This window comes from Vanacampus margaritifer, chromosome 9, assembly GCF_051991255.1.
Source record: "Vanacampus margaritifer isolate UIUO_Vmar chromosome 9, RoL_Vmar_1.0, whole genome shotgun sequence".
Taxonomy (NCBI): Eukaryota; Metazoa; Chordata; class Actinopteri; order Syngnathiformes; family Syngnathidae; genus Vanacampus; species Vanacampus margaritifer.
The window spans coordinates 25,032,179-25,057,641 of record NC_135440.1 but is presented as its reverse complement, the minus strand read 5'-3'; the positions used below and the strand labels follow the sequence as shown (position 1 = coordinate 25,057,641).

Genomic DNA, 25,463 nt, shown 5'->3' with positions numbered 1-25,463 from the left:
TAACTCTATTTTTTGTGATTGTTCTGACAAGATAAACATTTTGATAATAAAGAAAGCACCCCCCCCCCCCAAAAAAAAAACTTTTTTTTTAAACAATCAACAATGTGATTCAAGTGTTTTGGAAATGTGTCTCCTTCATGCTCCACCTGACCGTCTTCTTCTTTGCACAATCCTGTCTGGGAAATGTCTAAAGCTGACATGTGGACACGTGTGCGTGTGTACCGTTACTGCGCCGTGGTGGGAGAGGACGGGGTAGGAGCAGGAAGTAGAAGAATAGAGAGATGAATCAACTGATAAAAGCCTTTTGGTGTTCTCGCTGGTCTCATGGAGTCCACATGGCTTTTTATACAGGTGTGAAGAGGGAGGGTTGGGGGGGGGGGAGTGATGGGGGGGTACAGAAGGTAGGATCATGAGCGGCTGTGTGAGGTTCATGGCTTGGAGGACGAGGAAGTCAAGAAGAGGATGTTAACTATAGCCTTCTCCATCTTTAATGCGCCATGTGCACATCAGCGGACGTGTTCTCTCGCAGATTTGACATGAAACATGAATCGGCTAAAAAGCATTATTATCCCCCCCCAGCCCCCCCCCCCCCCAACTGATTACAGCAACCCTATTGTACGCTTTGAAAACTCCGCCATCAGTTCGTTGCGCTTTTATTCCATATTGTCCATCCATAAAACAGAGTTCATGGCCATTATGGAGGCACATTATGCACACCAGGGACGAATGCTGTGGGTTGCCAGCTCCTGGGGTGAGCGCTCCCTTTGTCCACCAATGCAATAATGAGCTTTTTTGTTCCTTTAGGGCAAGGGTGAGCAAATGTTTTCCTCCGAAGGATGCGCACGGGAAAAAAAAAATGGAAGGAGCAACTTTGATATTCTTCAAACTTGAATCTATGTTTTTTTGTTGTATACTGAAATCATTTTGGTTTCAGCTCAAAAAAATTTTCCCCTCTTCTTGCTTTTCTCCCATAGACAGCTGACTGGTCGTCATGTTTACTTCAGTTCACCCCCCCCCCCCCCCCAAAAAAAAAAGGAACCAAATTGGAAATAGGATTTTATTGCCATTACACATTCCCTAAATATTATTTTAATTAATTAATTAAATTTCAAGCGTCGAAAATAGCTTGAGAACAAACCCGGTAGTTGATACGTCATTGTGCGGGAGCTGTGTGGTGTTAAGTCACCTCAAGATTAAAAGTCTAGAAAGGCAAGTAACAAGTGAATATATTTACGTAAGCATGGCGGCCATTTTCAGAGCAGCCAACCCCATATTGGAAGTCAAGCTGAAGTTCTTGAGTTCGGTCCTAAACCCTTGAGTGACTTTTATTTTATTTATTTTTTTCAATTCTTTATTTATAGTGTAAATATTACTCAAAGTGGTCCCACTCTAAATTTACTCTACAAAATTTACTGTGTAGTTTAGGTTTAGTTTTAGTTTTACATAAATGTTTAAATAGAGGATTTTGGTGAGTGCAAGAGAAAAAAAAAGTGTCTTAATCTATAATAAAATAAATTACAATTTCCAAATGACTGTTTGATCTTTGGTATAATTTGGTATACCAAATTTAAAATTTAAAAAGATCAAACAGTCATTTGGAAATTGTAATTTAGTTTATTATAGATTAAGACACTTTTTTTTTGTCTTGCACTCACCAAAATGCTCTATTTAAACATTTATGTAAAACTAAAACTAAACCTAAAACTACACAGTAAATTTTGTAGAGTAAATTTAGAGTGGGACCACTTTGAGTAATATTTACACAATAAATAAAGAATTGAAAAAAAATAAAATAAAAGTCACTCAAGGGTTTTAGGACCGAACTCAAGAACTTCAGCTTGACTTCCAATATGGGGTTGGCTGCGCTATACCAAATTTAAAATGAGCCCCAAAAATCATGTATAATATTAACTGACAAAAACAAAGAACATTTTTCATATAATTTCACTAAGTTTTACTTTTGTAAAAATAAAATGCAGTTTTATTTTTTATTTATTTATTATTTCAAGCATTTTGGTTTTTCGATAATGAAAATAAATATATCTTTTTTTGCTAGTTTTCACGAACTATACCTAAACTTGGTATGACTCGGAAACTGTGCTGTTAAGGAAAGCGCTCAACATGGGTGAAAATCATATTCAAAGAAAAAAAACAACCCCTACAGAACAAGAGGAGGGGCCGCTCCATGTGTAAATAGACGTCAACATCATACTTTGCTGCTGCCCGGATCAGTGACCCACTTTTTTTTTTTCTTGTTCTCGCTCTCTCTCTTTTTCATTCGCTCTTTTGACTCCCAGCATAATCTGTCACACACACACACACACACACACACACACACACGCACACACACACACCACACACCACACGCACACGCACACACGGTCAGGCACAGATGCGAGCACACAAAAGAAGGGATGCACTGCGACTCTCCATGCATCCGCTGAGACCGCCTGGACACGAACCGAATCTCACACACACACACACGCTCAGCTACTGGTCCGACCAATCACCTCCTTTCTTTCGGTTTTCCTTTCCGTTGCGTCCGCGATGATATTAGGACGCCCGGAAAGAGCGAGTAATGACGACTTGTCGATGGTGTACTTGTGATACAATACTGCCAATACAGTAGCACAACCAAAATTGTGTTATGACAGTCAGGCCCTCTCAGCCAACATCAGTGACCTTCGACCCAAATGTTTCCAACAGATCCAAATGTTCTCAGTAGACTAGTTAGAGATGGAAAAAAAAAGAAAAAAAAGAAAAGAGGATCCAACTCCATATTTTCTGCGATTTTTCCTTCCTGTAGGACGACTTAGCGCAGTGTCATGTCATGACAACATGGCAGACTGCCAAAAAGAAAATGAGTATTTATGCGCATAGAGTTGAGGCTCACTATATTGCAGTTCACTTTTTGCTGTCCCACTGCATCACAGATTTTTTAATTGTACTTATGTTGCGCATTATTTGCTATCTCACATGATTTTGCTGTGTTTTTTTTTTTTTTTTTGTCATTACAGATGGCGATCATTTCATGTTGCATAATTATAGCCAATCAAAATGCGGCAAAGCTTTTTTTTTTTCAGGCGAAAAATCAATTTCTGGGTTATAAAAGCGAGCGAGCGAGCTACATTCTCATTCGCTGACTTAAACATCCGTCATCGAGGCAGGCCCGCCTTTTAAAGGCACACACGCAGTCTACGTCATGGACTACACTGTAAAAAAATAAATCTGTTGTTTTTACAGGAAAAAATGGCAGCTGTGGTTGACAGAGAAATTCTGTAAAAAAAAATTTTAATAATTATGTGCAAATGTAAACAAATTCACAAAACAATTTGTACATTTTATGAGTATTTAACTGCGTCAAAATTTTTACCGGGATTCAATGTACAATAACAAAAATCTTCATACAGAACAAAATAGTATAAAAGCAGCATGTTCTCGGTAAATGGCACTTCATTTGCATAGCGCTTTTCTAGCTTACAAGGCCCTCAAAGTGCCTTTGCATTTGACGACTCATCCACCTAAATAATATACAAGTTGTTCTGTAAAGTCGTTTAATATTTTGCACAGTATATATTTTTTTTAACCAAAAATATTCTGGTAACCACAGCTGTCAGTTTTTTTCTGTAAAACAACAGAATTTTTAAAAAGTGTACTGATGAATTAATAATTAGGTCTACAATATATCAATTTTAAATGAACATAATACATTTGGTTTAACCGTTTACTTTATATCTAAAAATATGACTTGTGCATGCACGTTTTCTTTAGGCATAAACAAAATGTACCATAGAACGTACTGACAAAAAGTGTTATTTTTGTGAATTCTAAAAAAAAAAAGTCATCTTTGTAAAATTTTCTTACTGTCAAATCAACATATTAATGTAAATGATGATTTTTTTTTTTATGTCAAAATTTTACAGAAATTCTGACTTTTTTTATTTATTATTTATTTTTTATTTTTACAGTTTACTGTATAGAAGGCGGGGATGATGACCTCAAGTGGACAAAAGTAAACACTTGTGTTTCTAAGTACACAAACGTAGACTGGGACCAGATGAGGGTGCAAGGAGCTTGTCTGGAGGTTACCAAAAAAAGGGCCAACGCACACCTGCCTGCCCACTGATGCACGACTCGGTCACGTCTGGCCGAACAGGCGCAAATGTTTCATACTTTGCGCGCGTGATCTGCTGAGCCTTTTCTTCTCCCACACAAGGACCCGCAAATGTCAAGAAAAGAAAATCATCAGTCAGCGGGAACGCAAACAACATCCGGCAGGCGCGGCGCGCACTGTGCGCGCTTTCAAAGGAGACGAGGGCAGATTCGGCACGAAAAGCAAGCTTCCCGAATGTCACCGCCATCGAATAGCAGGGGCGGTCGTTCGCTCTACTTACTTGTGACAAACTCTTTGATGAATAATTAAAGTCCGGAGTTTTTGAATTTCTTTCTGCCAAAATGTCAGCTGTGTTTTTGTTTGCGCTTCATGTCGGAGAATAGCGAAGCTTTGCCTTAGAGACGCGGACGCATTGTCATCACGAAGTTTCAAGGGTCGTGTCGGTGCAAGAGTACAAAACAAAAGGCAGGAAAGGCTTTGCGCAAGGGTGTGTAAAATTTTCCTTCCTTCAGTTTTTCTACATCTCTACTGTTGTATGGTGTTCCACATGGTTCAACTTCGGGGCCTCTGCTCTTTTCATTGTATTTTCTGCTCCTGGGTTCCGTCAACATCTCTCTCTCTCTCTCTCTCTCTCTCTCTCTCTCTCTCTCCTCTCTCTCTCTCTCTCCTCTCTCTCTCACTCTCTCTCTCTCTCTCTCTCTCTCTCTCTCTCTCTCTCTCTCTCTCTCTCTCACTCTCTCTCTCTCTCTCTCTCTCTCTCTCTCTCTCTCTCTCTCTCTCTCTCTCTCCCTCCCTCCCTCTCTCTCTCTCTCTCATCTCTCTCTCTCTAGATCTCTCTCTCTCTCTATCTAGCTATCTCTCTCGCTAGCTATCTCTCTCTATCTCCTAGCTATCTCTAGCTATCTCTCTATCTAGCTATCTCTCTCTCTCTCTATCTAGATCTCTCTCTCTCCTCTAGCTATCTCTATCTCTCTATCTAGCTCTCTCTTTCTCTCTCTCTATGTCTCTCTCTCTCTCTGATCTATCTCTCTAGCTATCTCTATCTATCTCTCTCTCTCGCTATCTCTAGCTATCTCTCTCTCGCTATCTCTCTAACTATCTCTCTAGCTATCTCTCTCTCTAGCTATCTCTCTATCTAGCGCTATCTATCTAGCCCTATCTATCTAGCGATATCTATTTAGCGCTATCTCTCTAGCGCTATCTCTCTAGCGCTATCTCTCTAGCGCTCTCTCTCTCATATATATATATATATATATATATATATATATATTTTTTTTTTTTCTTGTTGCCCTGTGCATGCCGTCTTTGCCAAACACATAAAATTAGTCAAATAAGTGAAACATGGAAAGGCCAGGCACTTACAAAGTGCCTCCTACTTGTTAAACAAGTGCTAAGGCGAAATGCAAATCAGCCGACGCACTTAACAGCGAGAGAAGTCCAGGTTCTTTTTTTCTAAGTGAGGTGTCTAAAGCGTCGCAGGCAAACAATCATTTCACAGACGTGCATCTCTTAAAGCCGACGTTTGGATCGGAGCGTCCGTCCGATGACATTTTCAAATGTGCCGAAGAACAAAAGCTTGCACGTCCACAAAGTCTCCGCAGTCATCTCGCTATGTTTAATTACCACCGATGACTTCATCGGCAACTCTTCAACAATGCAATGATGGCTCAGTGAATGGATCAACAAAAACACAGTCCAAAGACAGTTGGAACCGTGGGTAGCCGAGTGTTAGATCCTTCATTAAAGCCTTTCAATCAAGTCAGGAAAAGAGAAAGAGCCTTGACATATTTCACAGCCGACTTGGCAGGACGTAACCATTTATTGTCACGAGCCACGGGACTTTGGCAGCAAAATTCATGAGAAACTTTTCATTCCCATGTTCAGACTTTTTATCATTCGTACAGTGGACCCGACGAATAAAGAGACAAGAGAAGAAAAAAAAGCCCTCTTCAAAGTGTTTTTCCGGATTTCAATGACATTCTCAAATCTCAGGAAAAAAACGTTACGGGATTTTTATTACGCAGCCTGTCAACGGCAATCATTTCATTTCTTCCATTTTCTTCATTCAACAGTTTGCTTAAGATGCATCCTATACTGTTCAATCAACGCCGGCCACCACCCGTGGCGCGGCATCTTTAAACACCCCCCCCCCGCAGGTTTCCATCATTTGCTCACAGACGAGTGGCCATTACATCCCCGTGACCTAAATGTGTCACATCCCTCCCACATGATGACTCTTCTTCCCTCCCCCCTCCGTGCTCTTCTTATATATCTACTGTTTGTTCAACTCTTAATTGCCCCCCAAAAAATCAAAACAACAACAGCTGAACAGACAATGTGGGCATCATTATGTAAAACATCCGAGCGGTCACCCAAGTGGCCGAGCATCGTTTTTGCTCTGGAGACAAGCGAGCTGTGCCATACGGACGCCGTTGCCAGCGGACTCGCTGGATGAGCGCAAGGTTTTAAATAGATCGTGATGGATTCACAAGCGTGGACTCAATATGGCGGCACGGTCCGTGCACATGCAGATACAGTGGAGCTTGGGTCATTTCCAGCGCGATGGCTTGGCACACGACGCGAGGCAAACACATGAGATGCCCAAAGTGGTGTCAACACAAGCAAACTTGGTCATTTTTTGACAAAACTACACACAAACTCTATCTGCTTGCTTAATGAAGATGCCTTATGAAAATAAACTATTTTTTAAATAAATGCCAAAATGGACAAAACAGGTTTATTTTAAAGTGAAAGTCAACCCATTTTTTAAATTTATTTTTAATTTATTTTATTTTATTTATTTTCTTCATTTTTTTTTTTTTTTATTGACAATAATATGTTTTATTCAGCCCCACTGATCAAAATATGGTATTCTGGTTAATATTGTGTTAGTGGAATATGAGTTAAATAGCAAAATCCAGCCGTTTTTATCCATCTCAGGGGCGGCCATTTTGCTACTTGCTGTCGAGTGAAAATGTCATCACAAGTTGCTCAGGTCTCAGGTAACAACCAATCACAGCTCAGTTTCAGAAAGCAGGCGAGCTGTGATTGGTCGTTGCCTGAGCCCTGTGCAACTGTGACGTCAACCCCCCACCAGACGGATAAAAATGGCTGGATTTTGCCAAAATTTTTATATCAATCAGAATGTCATGTTTAGACTAGTGAGGTCACATGACTTCCACTTTAACTCATTTACTGCCATTGACGGCTATAGACATCAAAAATTAATTTTAACGATTTCTATTGGTTAAATTTTTTTCTCCACTTTTGTTGTTTGTTTGTTGTAGATACAACATTTGTGTTTAATCGTGAGTTAAATATTGAAATCAAGCAATTAATTAAAATGAAAAACAATTTAATTGCCTGACGCGATTGAAAAAATTATTTTAATGAAAAATTAGGGGCATCAGGCGATTAAAATTTGTAATCGTAATTAATCCCATGACTTCAGTGGTAGACCCTCCACACCCGGGTCACCACCTCTTCCGGCTCCTTCCTTCAGGTAGGCAGCATCAAACTACGTTAAAACCAGCAGACAGAAAATCCCCCATCAAGGCTTATCAGTCCATCAGTGCACTGTTAATCATTCCGCATGAGGACGCGATTATGCGAGCGCCCTCCATGAAAATGACTCAAGCTTACCCAAGCAGGCGGATCCATTAACGTTGGGTTCATAGCCCTCGTCGCAGACGCACCCTCCGACCGGCACCATCCACTCTCCCTCGGCGTTGCAGTGCATCCGAGGCCCGCTGCCCCCTTGGGCCTTGCTGTGGGGGACGCACGCGCCGCCCACGGGCACCAGGGCCGTGGGCTCCGCCCCCGAGGGGGTGGCCGGGTACGACGCCAAGTACAGGCTGGTGGCGGGACAGCGGCGGTAGAAGACCGACACGCCCATGAGGGAAACGCAGGCGCCGCTGTCCACGATGGCCAGGACGAATCTGCCGCGGGGTGGTTAGCATAAAGACGAAAGGTCACACTGGGGATGTAAACATTAGCATCACGCTAAGCTAACTACAAAAAGGTACTTCAGCGTGTGTCGTTTACCCGTTGCGTGTGAGCGGTGCGAAGCTGCGTGTCTTGATGTTGATGCGGCTGTATCTGTTGGGTTGGTACTGATGTGGCGAACTGGGCTCCACCTTGGAAAAACTTTTGTCCGCCGCGATGGTATCAACCTTGACCCAGCCCTCTCTGCTCTCCTTCTCGCCGCTGGAAGGCTGCACACACGCACAGGAGAATAAAAATAAATAAAAATACTAGACAAAATGTATGAGAAGTTGAAACAAGAATATTGCGTACGAGTCACGCCACACACAGCAAGGATTGGATGGGGATCGGTGCCTTGCTCAAGGGCACATGGATGGTAGTCAGGAGGCAGGCTAGTTATCGCTCCAATAGTTGCAATTTTTTTTCGTCAAAATTTCAAACATTAACTCATTCACTGCCATTGACGGCTATAGACGTCAAAAATTCGTTTGAACTATTTCTATTAGTTTAACATTTTTTCCCACTTTTGTTTACAAGAGTATGAAAACCTAGAATTTTTATTGTACATTTAGAACAGATATAAAATTTGTGATCGATTGTGAGTTGATTTTTTTTTTCGCTTATCAGGAGCAGACAAAACAAGTTTTACTTCTTTCTGTCCCCTTTCATTCTTTTGCTTTACTTGGAATTGGAATATTGTTTTTTATTGTCTTTTTTCTTTTAAAAATTCAAGAAATAAATTGATTGATTGAGTTAACTAGTGAAGTCATGCAATTATTTATGATTTTAAAAAAAATTATTGCCGGACGCCCCTAATTTTTGATAATCTTTTCTTTAAAAAAAAAAAACGATTGTTAAAAAATGAATAATGATAAAAAAGAAAGAAGGAAGAAAAGATTATTAAGAATTAGCAGCGTCAGGGGATTGCATTTCTTTCCGTAATTAATCGCATGACTTCACTAGTTAACTCACGATTAATCAAAACTCTAAAATCTGTTCTAAATGTACAATCATTTTTTTTCTAGGTTTTCACACTCTTGTTAACAAAAGTGGAAAAAATGTTAAACTAATAGAAATAGTTCAAATTAATTTTTTACGTCCATAGCCGTCAATGGCAGTGAATGAGTTAATCAGGTGGTGCAACTACATGCGCACTCAAAATCTGTGTAGGAAGTATATCATGGAATTAATCCGACTCAATTTAAAAGCAAGAGAAAGTGAGGATCATAAATGTTCGTTTCGATATAAGCAGCTCGCAGTGTGAATTTGCTTTCAAGCACTCTCGTCAACTTCCAGAGCTTCCTGCTCTTCTTCATCCTCATCAGGCTTTGATTTGCATGTTCAAAAAAAGGCATCAGATCTCCCCGAGGAGCAACGCACTCATCTTTACAAATATCACATCCCCTGCCGCCGAAACGATGTCTCATGTCTTGTGCACGTCGTTCGGTCTCACCGCTTTGACGTCGGGTCCCGAAAGGGGCGGAAAAAGCAAAGGAAAGTTCTTACGAAACTAAATAAAACATATTTGCAGAGGCAGCCGCAGCCACTTAGAGAAGCCTTTAGAAGCAATTAGTTGGACTGCGCTGATGTTTTGAGAGATGACAGCGACATATTTCGGCATCTTGTGAATCGGAGCTTATTAGCTTCACGTCAGTGAATCCGTCGTCTCCTCTCGGCAACAGCACAAATAATTAGGTTGATTAAGCGATTACTTGATCGTACAACAAGGGTGACATTAGCGTGATAGCAGTGAACATTCCGTGTTATTGCTTTTAAGGTTATTGTCCAAACGGAGACGTAGCTTAAATATCAGGGATGTGCCAAAAAAAATCGATTCTCATTAGAATCGCTATTCTCATTTAGTACGATTCAGAATCGATTTTAAAAGTCCCAAAATCGATTTTATTTAAATTATTTTATACTGTCTTGACTTTGTCTGTGTGTGCCTTTATTTGGAGCGCTGTTCATGTTGTACCCGGTTTGGCCACTGAGGGGCAGTGTGGTTTCACGCGGTCTGATAAGTTGTAGCCACATTAGAGAGTAGAAGGAAAAAGTCGCGATCAAGTTATTCCAATAAAAGTTGTTTTTTTCCAGCGTGGAGCCGTTCTTTTGAGTGATAAAAGTGCCGCGAGTAGCGCGCTAATTAGCATTAGCGAGTCAGACTGGAGTAGATCATTACAATTCCTTGCACATCTATAGATTGAAGCAAAAATCATTGTCCATCAAATCATTTTGAATAAAAAAAAATCGTTCTTAATCGAAAATCGATTCTGAATCGGATTGCAAGCCCAAAAATCGGAATCCAATCGAATCATGAGACGTTCAAAGATTCCCACCCCTACTAAATATTGTGACGATCGGAGGAAAATTGACTTATAATTAATAGTAATAATGACGATAACTGGCTGAAAAATGCATTGGCGACTTTGACTTTCCTTTCCCACATGCAAGGGCATTACAATAAGTAAAAATGCTATACGAACGAACGACCACATAAAACAACAATTGCTTAAAAAGAATGTGAGTTTGTGATTTAGTATTCCTCCTCACCTCCGCCACCCATGTCTTCTCCAGTTCCCTCTGGCTGTCGGCCTGCTTGTAGTACAAGGTGAGCGTCTCCCGGCAGGTGGGCGACGGGTTGCGCAGGCTGGCGCAATCCCGCACCGAGAAGCGCAGGGTGATGAAGACCCGCGGGGCGGCGTGGCGGTACAGGAAGGGCGTGGCCAGCCAGTTGTCTTTCGTGCGGGAATTCTGGTTGACGTTGCACACCTCGAATGTCCGTATGAGCCTCCCGCGGTCGTCCAAGATGCTCACTTCGTCCCACTGGGAGAGACACAAACAATATTGTTAGCTTTAAAATGTCTTTTAGCAAAAGTACAGTAGGCCTTTGCTGCATTGTCATTATCAACATCATCATTATTATTATTATTATTATTATTATTATTATTATTATAAGTAGGAATGTTGCACTTAAAGGTTCATTCAGCCATTTTGTATAAGCGAGCTATTGTCCTCATTAGCCTCATCTCACATGAAAGCCTGTGAGGTAAAAGTGGGGGCCATTTTTCCAATTGCTGGGCAAATATAGGCCTACACAACAAAAAGGGAATCACGTTCACATCTATGGACAATTCAAATAACAGTTACTCAAATGGTTATATGTGTTTCCTAGTAGTGTATGTGTTAGCATTAGCATTAAGATAGCAGACTTCACTTTTGACACAATGTTTCTATTGTTCTAATTATGGATTTTTGACTGTTATTTTATGTCCTTGACATGATTTGAATGATCACAATGCTTCTCTTAGTTGTTAGCTACAAATCTACAGCTAAATATTCTGTGGTTTTAAAAGCAGCTATTAGCTATTAGCTAGCTTAAGCTATTGTTCTTGGAGCCCATTTGCACTGTTATCTTTACTGTGAAATACTACACAACAAAAATAAAAAAAAATGACAAGAACCTTACAACCTTACTATCAACCTACTTAACTTCATTTTATTTCTTTACTTTGCTTTTAAATGTCTTAAATCTTTTTCGTTGTAAATTTGTTTGAATGTTGTCATTCTGAATTCTACAAAATCTCATTTTGTCTGGCAAATTACAGAAAAGCATTTCAAATGAAGACTGCAGCAGTTTGGTGAATTTCACTTGCGTGACTATTGCACATCCTAATCATAAACATAAGCCAACGCTGTCATATTCATGTGAATTCTAATACAAGCACGGCTTTTGAGCGCTTCATTCATGGAGAAAACCCGAAAGCACGAAAGCCGGCCCGCTCCATGACAATCTGCGCTGAAGAGTCCAAATTCAAACGCGGTCCCTGCGGTTTCGCTTCACCAATTATCCACTGCCGGTGTGAGAAAAAAAAAAAGGGCGTACGTAGCCCTAAATCAGGCATTTTGAATTAAGCCATTGCGAATTCATACAACAATGGAGGCAAAACGGACAAAAGGTCCGAATGCTCAATCAGAGCCAGGAAGTTGTGCGTCTGCCTTTGTGCGACTGTGACAAAAATCTGCATCATCGCACAACATTTGGCTCAATTTGAATAATGATGAGACGCAGATACGAGGATTGGGCTGTCATAACAAAAGGGGGGCGATCGTCATTGGAGACAAAGACGGAACTGAAAGGAGGGAAACATGCATACACTCAGCGGCAGCAACATTAAGATCACAAACAAATCTATTAGCCAAATATGGAAAAACACACAAGGAATTTGTATTCGCTAAATTAGCCCCCAGAGTTATATAGAATACTCTCACAATTCATCAAATCTAATAATACGTGGTTGATTGACATCGTGATAGATTTGCTTACAAGTTTTGTTTGTTAGGAACCAGTGCTTGGTCATTTTTGTCCCTTTATCGTTTTCAATTAAGGTACTGTAATGCCCTCACATATGGGCAAGGAGAGCCAAGTCACAGATGCGCTTTCAGCCATTTACTGGATTGAATGAGACAAATAACAAACACAAAACGGGACAACAATTGTCCCACAATAAAGGACGTTTTTTTACATTTATTTTTGGGGGGAGGGGCGTGAACACCAGTTTTCATAGAAAAACGCTTATTGGAAGTATAATACCGTTTTTTTTTTTTAGGGGGGGGGATAAACAAAACATAGAACAAAAAACAACAACAAAGAACTTTAAAACGAATGTATAAAAAACTATATTTAAAAAAAATCTTCAAATAGTTGATTCCACTGTACGTGTCAGCTTTTCTTTTGTGGAGCAAAAATTCAAAACTACATTTAATTTCTGACCCTAGGGCATCTTGGATCCTACACAACCCCACCCTTGTGATAAAAAAAAAAAAAGGTTGAGGGGGATTCGGTAGAAAACAGAAAAAATAGAACAACTCATACTTATGATTTGATTTGAACTGAAATGCCGGCGAGCTTCGTAATCCCTCCGGTGACAAAGGACGGGGGGGGCGTGGGTTCAGACCCCAACCAGGACACACACAGGCTGGCACGCGCACACACAAGTATTACCACCACTACTAGACATACGAACGTGATGGAGCCAAAGTCGCGTCATGCGAACGCGAGATGCTCCGAGTGACGTCACGGGTTCCGATGCGGAGATTCCGATCCAGAGCGAGCGAACGAGCATGTGCGTGTGAAAGGTGGGAAGATTAAAAGAAGGGCAAGGAAGAAGGCGAGGGAGCTGGCATTAAAGAGCATGGAGACACAGCAAGGACACGGAATCTCCATGTGCCCCGGGGCCTCGGAAAAGATGGCATGTGGAGAGAAAAGTATGGAAAGAGTTTTCAAAAAGAAAAGACGCACACGCGCACTCAAACACAAATCACTAATAACAACCTCCCCGCCCCCACCCTGCCCCTCTTGATCTGTTTCTTTGCCTGTTGCCTCAGGTCACACATATCTTCATCTCACACGCACACAAGCACGACATGTGCTTGGACATACGCATGCGCACACGCGCATACGGAATGACTTAAGGGTTGGGTAAATTCTTTGAGCACGATTTATCGAACAAAACTATGACGTAATGAAGGGTGGATTTTTTTTAAGGTAATGTAAATACCAATATTTGGCAGAATAAAATACCGATAACTGATTAATTTAAAAAATGTTTTTTTGTCCGTTAATGCTTACAACAATAAATATATGAATTAGAGGCTATTTGACTGTCTCACAGTACTCTTATTAACTTTTCAGTTTCAGTTTCCGGTTTGCGATGTGTCGCCGCGTCCCAGTACTTGCGTTTCCGCCTTTGTGCCCCTCGGTTGCGCGTTCTGTCGACAGGTGCGAGGCTGCGAGTGTGTAGTGTCTGTCTCAGTGTCCGAAGCATTTCAGACAGCCGAGAGGCCCTCCCGCAGTTGAGCAGTAGCGCGCGGTTTGGTGGGGGGGGGGGGGGGCGCAGGGGTGGGGTGCTAGTGTTGGAACGCGGCCATCAGTGTCCGGAAACGGCGCTGATATGTAAAACCCGGAAGTCGGAAGTCCGTGGCATCTACCCCATTTGTTTAACTTTTCAAGAGAGAAAAAAATCGGCTAAAATCAGCCATTTTTTTGGCCATTTTTTGGAGGGGAAAATGTTTGAATATCATGATCTTAATAAACAAATAAATGGGTGCTGTAAGATGCTCTTCAAATGTCAACCTAAATTTACACCAAATATTTGAAAATAAATCAATTATAACCAAAGCACATGTTTTCCTATTCATTCCAGAACATCGTGTCTCATTTTCTCAGGACATACTTTTTCAAACTATACATTGTAGCTAATTGAATGCTCTTTAATTTATTGTTCACTTACTATTCAACGATGACAATGGATAAAATGTGTATGTGCGTGCATGTAATTAGGAGACATATTAGTACTTAGCCGCAATCACTCACAGATGAATGAACTTTACTGACCCAGGACTTGACCCTGGCAAAGTCACGCAAGCAGGCACGCACGCACACGCGCACACACATGTAAAGAAAGAAAGAAAGGTCAATCTTTGGATTAATCACTGCAATCTCATCATGGATGAAATCACATGACAAAGAACATGTGCGGGGAATTTAAGCCCTGACGTTGGACTTCAAGGCGCAATCTTGTGTTGCGTCGTCAGCGTTCACACACCTTGAAATTACAAAGTAGTTAGATAAACACAAATAAGCGCAGCCGTACATTTGCAGGCTGTAATCATCCTGGCCGAGCTAAAAACTCATGGAGAGGAAACCCCCGTACCATCACCCACTATAATTGCTCCTTTTTTTTTCTCTCTCTTTCCAGTAAAGAAGATTCCAGTTTGAGGTAGCTTGTAATCATACAGTGACGACACGTGCACATCTGCGCTCGTAATCCTGCCATCCTTTCATTTTCTGACGCTTTTCTTGTTCACCGTCACGGATAAGATGGAGTCTAACCCGGCCGGTTTTGGGAGAGTACGCCACGGACCGGTCACCAGTCAATCAAGTTATAATAGGACTGCACATTTAAAGCTACAGTATGCAACTTTTGAGCTTAGCCAACGCATTTACATGCACACGGCATGAGGCCTGCAGACATTCAATTGCAACTACAATGCTCTGTTTATGGATGAATAATATTTGCCTCTCCAACACACATAAAACTCACACACACAGCAAAAAGCATCTCACAGTCAAAAAAGCAAAAACAAAAACAAAAAAATATATTTATTTGTTGAATTGTTGTTTTTTTTTCAATGTGAGTGAGGTTTCATGGTAATTGTGAGAATTTTGTTAGTGTGTGAGAGTTTTTTGTGAGTGGAAATATTTTTTAGGTGAAAGTTTTAGGGGGAAATGTGTGAAAAGTATTTTGGTTTGTATGTGTGAGTGTGAGATTTGTTGATGTTGGAGGTTTTCTGGTGTATGTAAGAGAGTTTTTGGTGTGAGATTGAGAGGTTTCCTAGTGTGTGAGAGAGGTGTATTACTAGGGAGAGGATTCTGGATTGATTGAACGAGAGTATGAGATTACTGCGAGTGAGAAGTTTGCTGGTTTGTGAGAGAGGATTTTGGTGTATTATAGTTTTGCTGATGGTAGTGAGAGTGTGTGAAGGATTTTTTGTGTGTGAGAGAGTTTTTTGAGTGTGCGGTGAGAGGTATTTGTGTGAGAGAGAGAGAGTGGCTAGTTGGTGTGTGCGAGTGAGAGGTTTGTGTTTATGTGAGAGTGATTTGTTTTTGTGTTAGATGCTAGTTTGTGTGCGTGAGAGTTTTTTGCTATGTGTGAGAGGTTTATTGTGTGTGTGTGTTTTTAAATCAATTAAGGGTGTGGTCGGGGGCTGCATGTGGCCCATGGGCCGCCATTTGCACATCCCTGTTGTAAATAGTGTAATATTCCTGTTGTGGTTCCTTACCCCCGTGTCCGGGTAGGTGGTCCAGCCCAGTTCTGAGGTAGACTCTGTTGTGTCCAGCAGCATCACTGTCACATAAACAAACAAACAACATCTTTTAAGAAGACTCACAATTGACAAATATTACGTAACTACATGTAAACAACGACATCACGGCTTGAAGTCCGTTTTCAAATCCAATCCTTTTGCCCAATAAAAAGCCGATTATCGGTCCATGGAAGCAATCCAGGTCTGGAGCACATCGCTCTTTGATTTTCTCCCCCACGTTGCGCAATCCCAGCACTCTCCCACTACGTGCGTATGTCAAAGATAACAAGACATCCCGAGAGAGGATGCACGCTGGCACAAGGCTCCGTCCGGTGTTCGGAAAATCAAAGGGATTGACCCGAAAAGGGCGGCCTCTGATAAAGGTCAAGAGTGCTCGTCAAATTTTTCAGACGGCCGATTGGAGATTTTTGTAGTCGGATGTTCGCTTGAAGTGTCTTTGCACCCGTTGCTGTTCAAGCACTTCATTGCTGAGCGCTGCATGCCGACACATGACGGCCTCCCACACAAAAATGAAGCGCCGGGCCAAGCTATTAAAAACATGTTCATACGAGTTAAAACACATCAGCTGAACATTTTGGCGGGAGGAATATGCAACATGAATGCATGTTAACGTCATGCATAAGTGAAAATACACAAATCAAATCATGCTAATTACATTTAGAACTTACGTATATGGCATGACACATTATATGTTAGCATTACACTAGCAGTTTTTCATAAGAATGTTTTTCTTTTAATAATAATAATAAACAATTTAATGTTTTTTTTCCAATCTCTTTGACTGCCAAAAACGTTAAATAACGTTTAGTAAAATCCTATGGAGGAGTGCCAAAGACGTTAAAAGACGTTTTTTTTTTCAAAACAGAGGTGAAACTAACCATTTTCTATTGTTGATTACTGAAAAACGGAATAAGGTAGAAACAAACTTTTTTTTCTGATGAAAGATGAGAGTCCAATCTTTCATTTGGTAGTATATGTGTTTACATAGTCCAAACACATAATTTTCTATGGACCTTGAAAGATCAGTCAAAAATGCTTAAATCGGCTGGCACCCACGGCATCCCTTTTCTGAAAACGTCTGGCAGTCAAAGAGTTAAAACTTCACATTTTCACTATATTCAACTGAAGCAATTTGTGAGCCATCCAGCTAGCAATTGCAGTCAACCAATCACATTATTTCTCACCCGAACTATCAGTGTCAAAAGAGAAATAACTCCGGAGGTCACATGAGAAATTAAAATGCCGCTCATCATCTTCAAATTTGCTGATGACATCTCCAAGAAGGAAGCATGTAGTGCACAAAAATAGATGGGGCCCCAAGATTGACCCTTGAGGAACACCGCAGGAAAAGGGGAAGTGACTTTGACTTTTCCGGGCCAACAACCACAGAAAAAGATTTGTGTTGTATAAAATGCTTTAAAAGGATTTAAAAAAAAGAATAAATGCGCAAGAATGATACAGCAGATAAAAGAGGGATGGATGTCATCCCAAATTGTTTTGTCTCTCTTTTGGTGGTTTATAAATAAAATGAAATAAATGTTTTGCTTACAAAAGCCCAGACTGGAAAAGATTGCTTTGTCACTTTTCAAGCAAAACCGCACCATTGTGTTAGTACACACATTTTGTTGGGACGGGGTCTGCACTTAGGATCAGGCCACAGGAATTTTTCCAGCTGGCTTCCAAAATGCCGTTGGCCGCCGTCCGCTGCAGTCTGTGCCGGCTTCTGTGGTGTGCGCGCACGCTTAACCAAAGTTTCCTGCGCATGCTGAAGCGACTAAGAATGTTTTTTTTTGTTTTGTTTTCCCCCAAAAAAAGAAGACTGTCATTGAATCGAGAGAGACGCTAATCTCCCGACGGCCTGCAGTCAAGGGGAGGAAGCATCTCATGCCGCTCTGTTTAGGGATAAATAATTCTTACGGTGGTCATACAATTTTGATCCCTTCTTACTCATATTTCATGGCGCGCGATTGTTCACTGGAGAGGAATTTCTGCTCTGTGCATGGAGAAGATCTCTTGGTTCACTTCAGGCACAGATTGATCACCCGTAAAGCAACAAAATAACAAGGAAGTGGTATCATTTGCGGATTATCTTCCCTTTGTGCTCTGAATGAGCTGTTGAGAGATTTTTTTTTATTTTTTTAAATAGGATTACACTTGCAGATGAAGACAGCAATATGTGTGTGTTGTGAATATTTCCCATCACTTTTTCCTAACGCCACAACATTGCAGGTAACGACCAATCACGGCACGTTATGGTCATCTACTGTAAAAAAAAGAAAAAAGAAAAAAAAAAGAAAAAGATTTGGTCACATTTGATTTAGAGTCATCAGTGAACCTAACATGCATGTTTTTGGCATGTGGAAGGAAACCCACGAGAGGAAGGCCAAAACCCAGAACATCAAAAATGTGAGGCAGGCGTGCTAACCGCTTAGCCACCATTTAATTTTCAATGAAAAAAACACAACAACTATTTAACGGTATAAAATACGTCACACACAGATACTCATGAAGCGTTATTCCATTTAGCAGATGCTGCACGTGTCTCTCCAAATTCAATTAACTTTTTGCTCCGGGGTATTAATTCAGCCAAGCACGAGTAATAATAACACATATAAGGATTTAAATATGAATATTCGTGTCGATCTGGTTCTCTGTCACAGGCGGTGGTGGTGATCTACTAACGCGTACATGAGCAGGTTGTCGCCGGGGAGCCTCACGCATGTCTCATGTGTCTCGTGGCGTGACATTTGCATGCTGAATAATTCACGCTGACATGGCGAGGTAAAGCGTTGAGTGCACACCTTTCGCAGAATTAAGACCCGGCGACACGGACGGAAAGTGGGCGACGACATTTGCTGGCAGTGCCACTTGGCTGTAAAAGCCTCTTTATTTAACTTTGTCACACACGTGCGCGCGCACACGCACGCTGCCACAGCGTCTCTGTTATTGGTCCATCTGACGGCAGAAACACTCAGCTTTTGTTCCTGACAGCTCCGAGAAGTGCTGAGTCTGCAATCTGGACTTGAGTGCTGTTGCATTTAAAGCACACCGCTCGCTCGCTCGCTCGCTTCTTCTTTTACCAGATCCTCCATCATGTCCCTTGTCCTGCCATCCCAGTGGGAAAACAAATATTCATGACTATACTTGGATATTTCCGGTAGCCGCACTTGACTTGAGTGTTTACTTTTCTCACCACTTTTTTAGTTGAAAACAGATATCGGTACGTTCTACTCCTTACTTTGCCAATGACAACATGATTGATTGGAATCTTGCCATTCATCCATTCCGCATCATTTTCATAATGATCATTTATTAGCACAAATATGGCAATTGTTTGTTAGCATTGAGCTAAGGAGTCTTTGTGGTTTGGCTACATAGGTTATGTGTAATTCTTTGTTTCATGGTCAGTGATATGAGTAACTAGAAACAGTTTTGACTCTTTTTTTTTTTTTTTTTAAGAAGAATATTGTTCACTATCTCGAAACAGGTAAAGTGTATTTTTTTGTCAGTTGTTGATTTTTTTGTCTCACTTCATGTTAGCAAAGCTACTGGAACATTGTTTGGCTAGCATAAAGGTTTAGGCAATGCTAGCTAGCTAGCTAGCTACTACTAGCTACATGAGATAACAAAAGAGGGACAATTTGATGTGTTTAAGTTTTTCTTTTATGTGTCAATTGATCAAAAATGCATATTGTATACAATTGACAAATTTAATTTTGTACATTTAACAGTACATCGTAATATATATATATATATAAAAAAATAAACAAGTTAACATAACGTAAACCTGTAAAACAGTTAGCAATTCATTCCAAAAGGTTAACCTAAAAGATGAATTTTTGTAGTAGCAACTCAGTTGTTTTGAGTGCAATAACATTTTAGAGCATTTGACATTCTTACATTTCTTCCTATAACTTGTTTTACGTCATACTAATGACATATCATCAGCGTCAACTGGGAGATTAATATCTTGTGTTACTAAACAAATGAAATGAAATACAATTAATTACTCAATTGGTTTCCTCAAACTGTTTGACTTGAACTAACTAACAAGTTATACAGTGTACTTTCTTACTATTACATAAGGATTTATGTACTTCTACTTTTATCTGAGTTTTTTTTAAATTTATTTTATATATAAAGTCTGTCAAATCTGTATTTTAAGTAGCGAGTATGACTACTTTTGCCACCTCTCGTCTGTTACCAGCTGGCTTATCTTCTTCCCGTCCTGTTCGCATGTATATTATTTATCTCCAAAAAGTGACAGCAGTCTCAAACCTGGTGTCCATTAAAAGCTGCCGGCGGAGTGTTGCGATGGTGTGTGTGTCCGGCGTGGGTGCGAACGCTCTCGTCTGCAGTGCAGCGGTGACCCGCATTAGCACACGGGCGACCTCCTCCGCTTGGCTCACAGCTGAGCGCCCCTCCAACACGCAGCCTCCAATTCCATTTGCCGCCACACTCTCGCGCCTGCAAAGTGTCGTGTTTGTTGTCCGCGTCGCGCCTCCTTTTCACGCCACATGTTACTTTAACACTTTACACAAGCCGCCAAACGGCTTTGCTTTTATTATTAACAAATGCGCCAGGTTGTAATGCAGTAACTCGAGTGGCTTTTATGCCTTTCAAATTAAGCAATTACACTTCGCTGACTTTACTTCTGTTGGCAGCTTATTCCATTTGTGTGCGGCATAACAGCTAAATGCTGCTTCACCGTGTTTGCTTCAGCATATACTGTGTACAGTACTTTCTCTTCTAATTTCAAATATTTGCTTTTGCTCAATAAAAAAATGAGGAAATACTGATGTAAAGTAGTCAAAAGTTACACCTGCATGCTGACATTTCCTCCTAAAATGGCGGCACTTGTCAGGAAGTATGTAACCGGGCTCCACATGCTCCACCCACAGACAGTCGGTCCAGGACGAAGCCTCAAGCAGACCATCATTACGGGCGAACCACAGGCGGCCAGACACACGCCAAGACGGAGACGACAACAGGGCCGAGTAAAGACCGGCAGATGAACCTTCTTCCCGAAATAAGGTCAGGAGTCATGAAAAATTTGCTTGTGGTTTTTCCCACTGGATGCGGAACGCTGCACTTTTTCAGCTGCAACGTACGATAACGACGAGCTCAGAAGAATTTGCCAGGCTGGACTAGAACGCAAAAAGCCTCATGACAAACAAAGACAAACATAGAAAAATGCATAACATAAATAGCCACATAATGTAACGACGCCCACACTTGTGATGTTCAACCCGCACTCACATTGCCAACAAATGATGCAGGATTCAAAACAAACTTTTAACACCTCGCCGCCGTTGAGGATTGCGTAACTTGAAGGCATTAGTTGGCGCCTCAATGAATTTGGGCTCATGAGAAACGGCAGGATTAGAAAAGAAGTCTTCCCAGAAAAACAGGAAAGCTGATAAAAACGAAACTATAGCAGCAACGGGACGGTTTCTTGAACCAATCAGATTTCAAGCCCTCAATGACGTCAACATTTTTCTGTCTTCTGATTGGTTCCCCAGGGCACCACTTGTCACACGGGTGCCTTGAGATACGACTTTGATTTGCTTCATGAGCACACTGAAAACATTTGTAACTCAAATCATCTTCCACCATTGAAATGAACGGAAATGCCATTAATCTGTTCCAGCTTCACAGGAAAAACAAAACAAAAAATGTTAATGTAAAAAAAAAGAAAAAAGGTAAGTAGCACTCTATAATATTTGACTTTCCAAAAACAAATAGTCATAACATAATCAATTTGTGTGTCATGATTAATTCATTACTGCACTATTTGGCCACCGGATGGCAGCATAACACAGTCATGCAGACAAACAAGGAAGAGTTTCACTCAATAATCTGCTGCGACATTAATAGTTCTTCACAGAGGATAAAGAATATATGCATGTGAGTATTGTGAAATATCCGTTGCTAGCTTAACACAAAACAGTTGTATGCTGTTATGTTGTGTTTTTGTATATTATTAACTCATTCACTCCCAGCCATTTTTACTGAAGCAACCCCCTTCGCTCCCGGTTGTTTGACTAGATTTTGACTAATTTTGCAAGGCCCACAGAATATCAAATCTGTTTAAAACACTGGGGAAAAGAGCTTTTTTTGCAACATGGCCCTGGCTGATCTCTTATACTCAGTCAGGCAAGTCCCCACTAAAGGGTTTGGTAGCAAACGCACAGCTCGACACGTCCCTTTGCATACTAAAAGGCTTTTCTGCTGAAAAATGAGCAAAACATGATGACGCTGCATTCTGACCTTCCCGCCAGGCAACACGCAGCAACCAGGTTGCCTTTTTTCGTGTCACGCGTCACACGCCCTTTGTTGTTCTTTTCACACATTCTCGACGATAACTCCATCCTGAAAAGACGGCTTATCACACCCAACGAAAGGGCGGCAATCCGCCTAATTAAGACGCCGTTAAAGGGCAAACCTCCTGCAGAAGTTTGGCCCGCATGACCTTGAAGTGAGAATGTTAACAAAGCTCGATGACATGCTGGATTATTTCAAAAATGTCTTCAGCAAAGGATTTTGTTTTATGTTTTAAAAAAAGCATTTTGGGGTCTGATAATAATTAAAAAAAAATACTCCCAAGTAATTATCATGTGTTTAAGCATGACTGCAGATCTACTGGAGCAGAAATGCTCGAAGCGGCAATCAGGTGCGCCTTCATATAATCGATTTTAAATGTCCCAAAATCGATTTTATTTAAATTTGAGCGCTGTTCATGTTGTACCCGGTTTGGCCACAGAGGGGCAGTGTGGTTCCACGCGGTCTAATACACTGTTAAGTTGTAGCCACATTAGAGAGTAGAAGGAAAAAGTCACGATCAAGTTACTCCAATAAAAGTTGTTGGTTTTTTTCCAGCGTGGAGCCTTTCTTTTGAGTGATAAAAGTGCCGCGAGTAGCGCGCTAATTAGCATTAGCGAGTCAGACTGGAGTAGATCATTACAATTCCTTGCACATCTATAGATTAAAGCAAAATTCATTGTCAATCAAATCGATTCTGAATCGAAAATCTTTCTTAATCAAAAATCGATTCTGAATCGAATCGCAGGCCCAAAAATCGGAATCGAATTGAATCGTGACACATTCAAAGATTCACACCCCTAGTAACAACGTTCCATCACAAGTTACTAGTTACTTATTAGTCCGCTGTTATCTGGGACAGAGCTGGACTGGCACAAAAAAAAAATAAAATAAAATCGGCCCTGGCATTTTGACTTAGGCCCACCGGGCATCTGCCCTGCTTGCCAGATGGCCAGTCCAGCCCCGCTTCGGCTTCAACATTATTGTGTTGAAAAAACATGAAGACGTCATTGATTAATCAACTTCCCCTTAAAGTTTCCAACTTTTACACACGGAAGACTAAATAGTCCATGAATATCAATGTGAGTTGTTTTCCTCCCCTTCCTCTCATCCAAAGTCAGCTGTGATAGGGTCCAGCTCACCCGTGACCCTAATGAGGACGAGCGCTATAGAAAATGGATGGATGGATTGTGCAGCCAACTGTTGTGGTATTTGCGTGCATTAAAGCCACAAAAGAAGTCAAGAAATGTCTCGGCGGTTCAAAGCACAGAAGCGATCACGTCGTCGCACGCGGAACCCGTCCAGACAGACAGACAGACAGACAGACCCGGCGTGCTATAACAAGGCGGGTTTTACATGGATGCCCCCGCTATTGGGTCAATAGTGTATTAGGCGGAGCTTTATTTCAATGACACAAAGTCAGTAGGCCAAACAGAAGTGTGTGGTGGCCTTGCGCACGCTCTTTCATCCTCATCCAGGCCATCTGCTGCCACCGCTGATCGATGGGCGGCCACACGCCGGCGAACGAGTTAGCTCTCTTTTGCACAATGATGGAGAGAGATTTTTTCTCTTGTAAAGATAAATGTGAATTCTATGAACAGTTTACAGATTTTCAATCATTTTCTGTTTATAACAACAGGCCTCATTGCTAGATACATTATTATGGTTTACAGACTAATATCAGTGGTCCCAACAATGATCCCTGTGGAACACCAGTTGGGGGTGCTTATTATTTCAAGTGTTGAAGTTATATTAAATATTATGTCTAAATATATATTATAATATAGAAATATTAAAAGTAAATCGGGTATGTTTTCAAAAAGAATATAATTAAAAGGTAAGGTGCAACGATAAACACAAGATGGCAAAAAAAAAAAAGAGGTGCATGTAAATGAAATGAAATAAACGTGACAAATTAAAGGTCAAAACGAGGCACGGGTTAAGCGGAATACATACAATAACAAAAATAAAACAAATACAAGGATGTAAAATAATAGGTAATAGTATTGGGCTAAAACCAAAGTCTATGTAAAATATAGATTTGGAGAAACTAACATAAAAATGTAATAAAATAAAATAGGAATAAAAACGAGATGTTAAGAGGTTAAGTAAGATATATGAATTAAATTAAATCAAGAAATACCGAAGCGTACTGCATTCACACCAAAAAAAAATGTTTTGGGAATATATTTTTTGTTTTGTTTTTTTCAACAAATGTATTTTTTCCATTTATGGGGGAAAAAAATCCGGATTTTTCTCTCTCTTTTTTTATGGTGATTTTTTTCCTTTAGCATTTACCAAAATACAGAAAACACAGAAAAACTATTCCATTTAAAAAAAAAAGAAAAACATTCGTTTTTTGTTTTTTTTCACAAAACCAGATTTTTTTTGGGGGGGTTGACAGAAGCAATTACTTCAAATGTAGTCCAATAAACAAAGCCCCAAAAATAAATTACTCAGAAAAAAATTTTTAAAAATAAAAAAATTAAAAAAATTCATGTGAAAGCAATATGCTTCAGTATAAACAAACTAAAATAAGCTTAAAATGAAACATGAACAGATGCCATGGTTACTAAATATTAAAATACAATGAAAAAGGAATTAAATAAAATAGGGGAGGTACACAAAAAAGGGTAAGAATCAAGTGCAGGTCAAGTCTAAAACTTTTTTTTTTTTTTTTTTTTAAACATGACAAATGTTTATACAGGTGACTAAATGCCTTTTTTTTTTTTTTTTTTTAGACCACCTTCAAGAACACAACTCACATCAACAGCCAGATGCAAAACACAAACGCAGATGATATCTGAGTCATCAGAATAAGCCGTGAGATCTCTCAAGCCGGCCCACTCTCATCTACCGCCACAAAGTCTCACTCGAACCGCCTTGCACATTTGCCTCCATACCCACTAAAGAAGGTAGATGGGGTCAGAGGTCACTGTTTATACCGCTTATGAGTAGCCTGGCCTGAGCGGGACGTAAAATAGTGAGTGGGGGGAAGTATCTTACGCAACTTATTATTCATTTGTATCCGCTGCCTTATCTCCATATTCTTTTGTTTACTGCCGCACGATAGGCCACGCACGTTGCCCCGCCTCCCATTACAATTAATCCAGGATGAAACATGAAATATTGATGAGCGTGAGTAAAAAAAAAAGTT

General features: G+C 40.6%; 1 protein-coding gene and 1 long non-coding RNA gene across 2 annotated transcripts in view; one reads left to right on the top strand and one right to left on the bottom strand.

The window, feature by feature from the left end:
- ephb6 (eph receptor B6) overlaps window positions 1-25,463 on the bottom strand; it is a 42,368-nt gene that overhangs the window by 16,764 nt on the left and 141 nt on the right. The window contains exons 2-5 of the mRNA XM_077575400.1: window positions 15,941-16,005; window positions 10,649-10,921; window positions 8,159-8,328; window positions 7,757-8,052 (exon numbers count right to left, since the gene is read on the bottom strand). Of these exons, the coding sequence (XP_077431526.1) occupies window positions 7,757-8,052; window positions 8,159-8,328; window positions 10,649-10,921; window positions 15,941-16,005 (804 nt within the window). The remainder of the gene's footprint in view (window positions 1-7,756; window positions 8,053-8,158; window positions 8,329-10,648; window positions 10,922-15,940; window positions 16,006-25,463) is intronic.
- Window positions 18,978-25,216, top strand: LOC144058496 (uncharacterized). The gene is made up of 3 exons (XR_013295447.1): window positions 18,978-19,205; window positions 20,887-21,019; window positions 25,048-25,216. It is a non-coding gene; the product is annotated as an uncharacterized LOC144058496 (long non-coding RNA).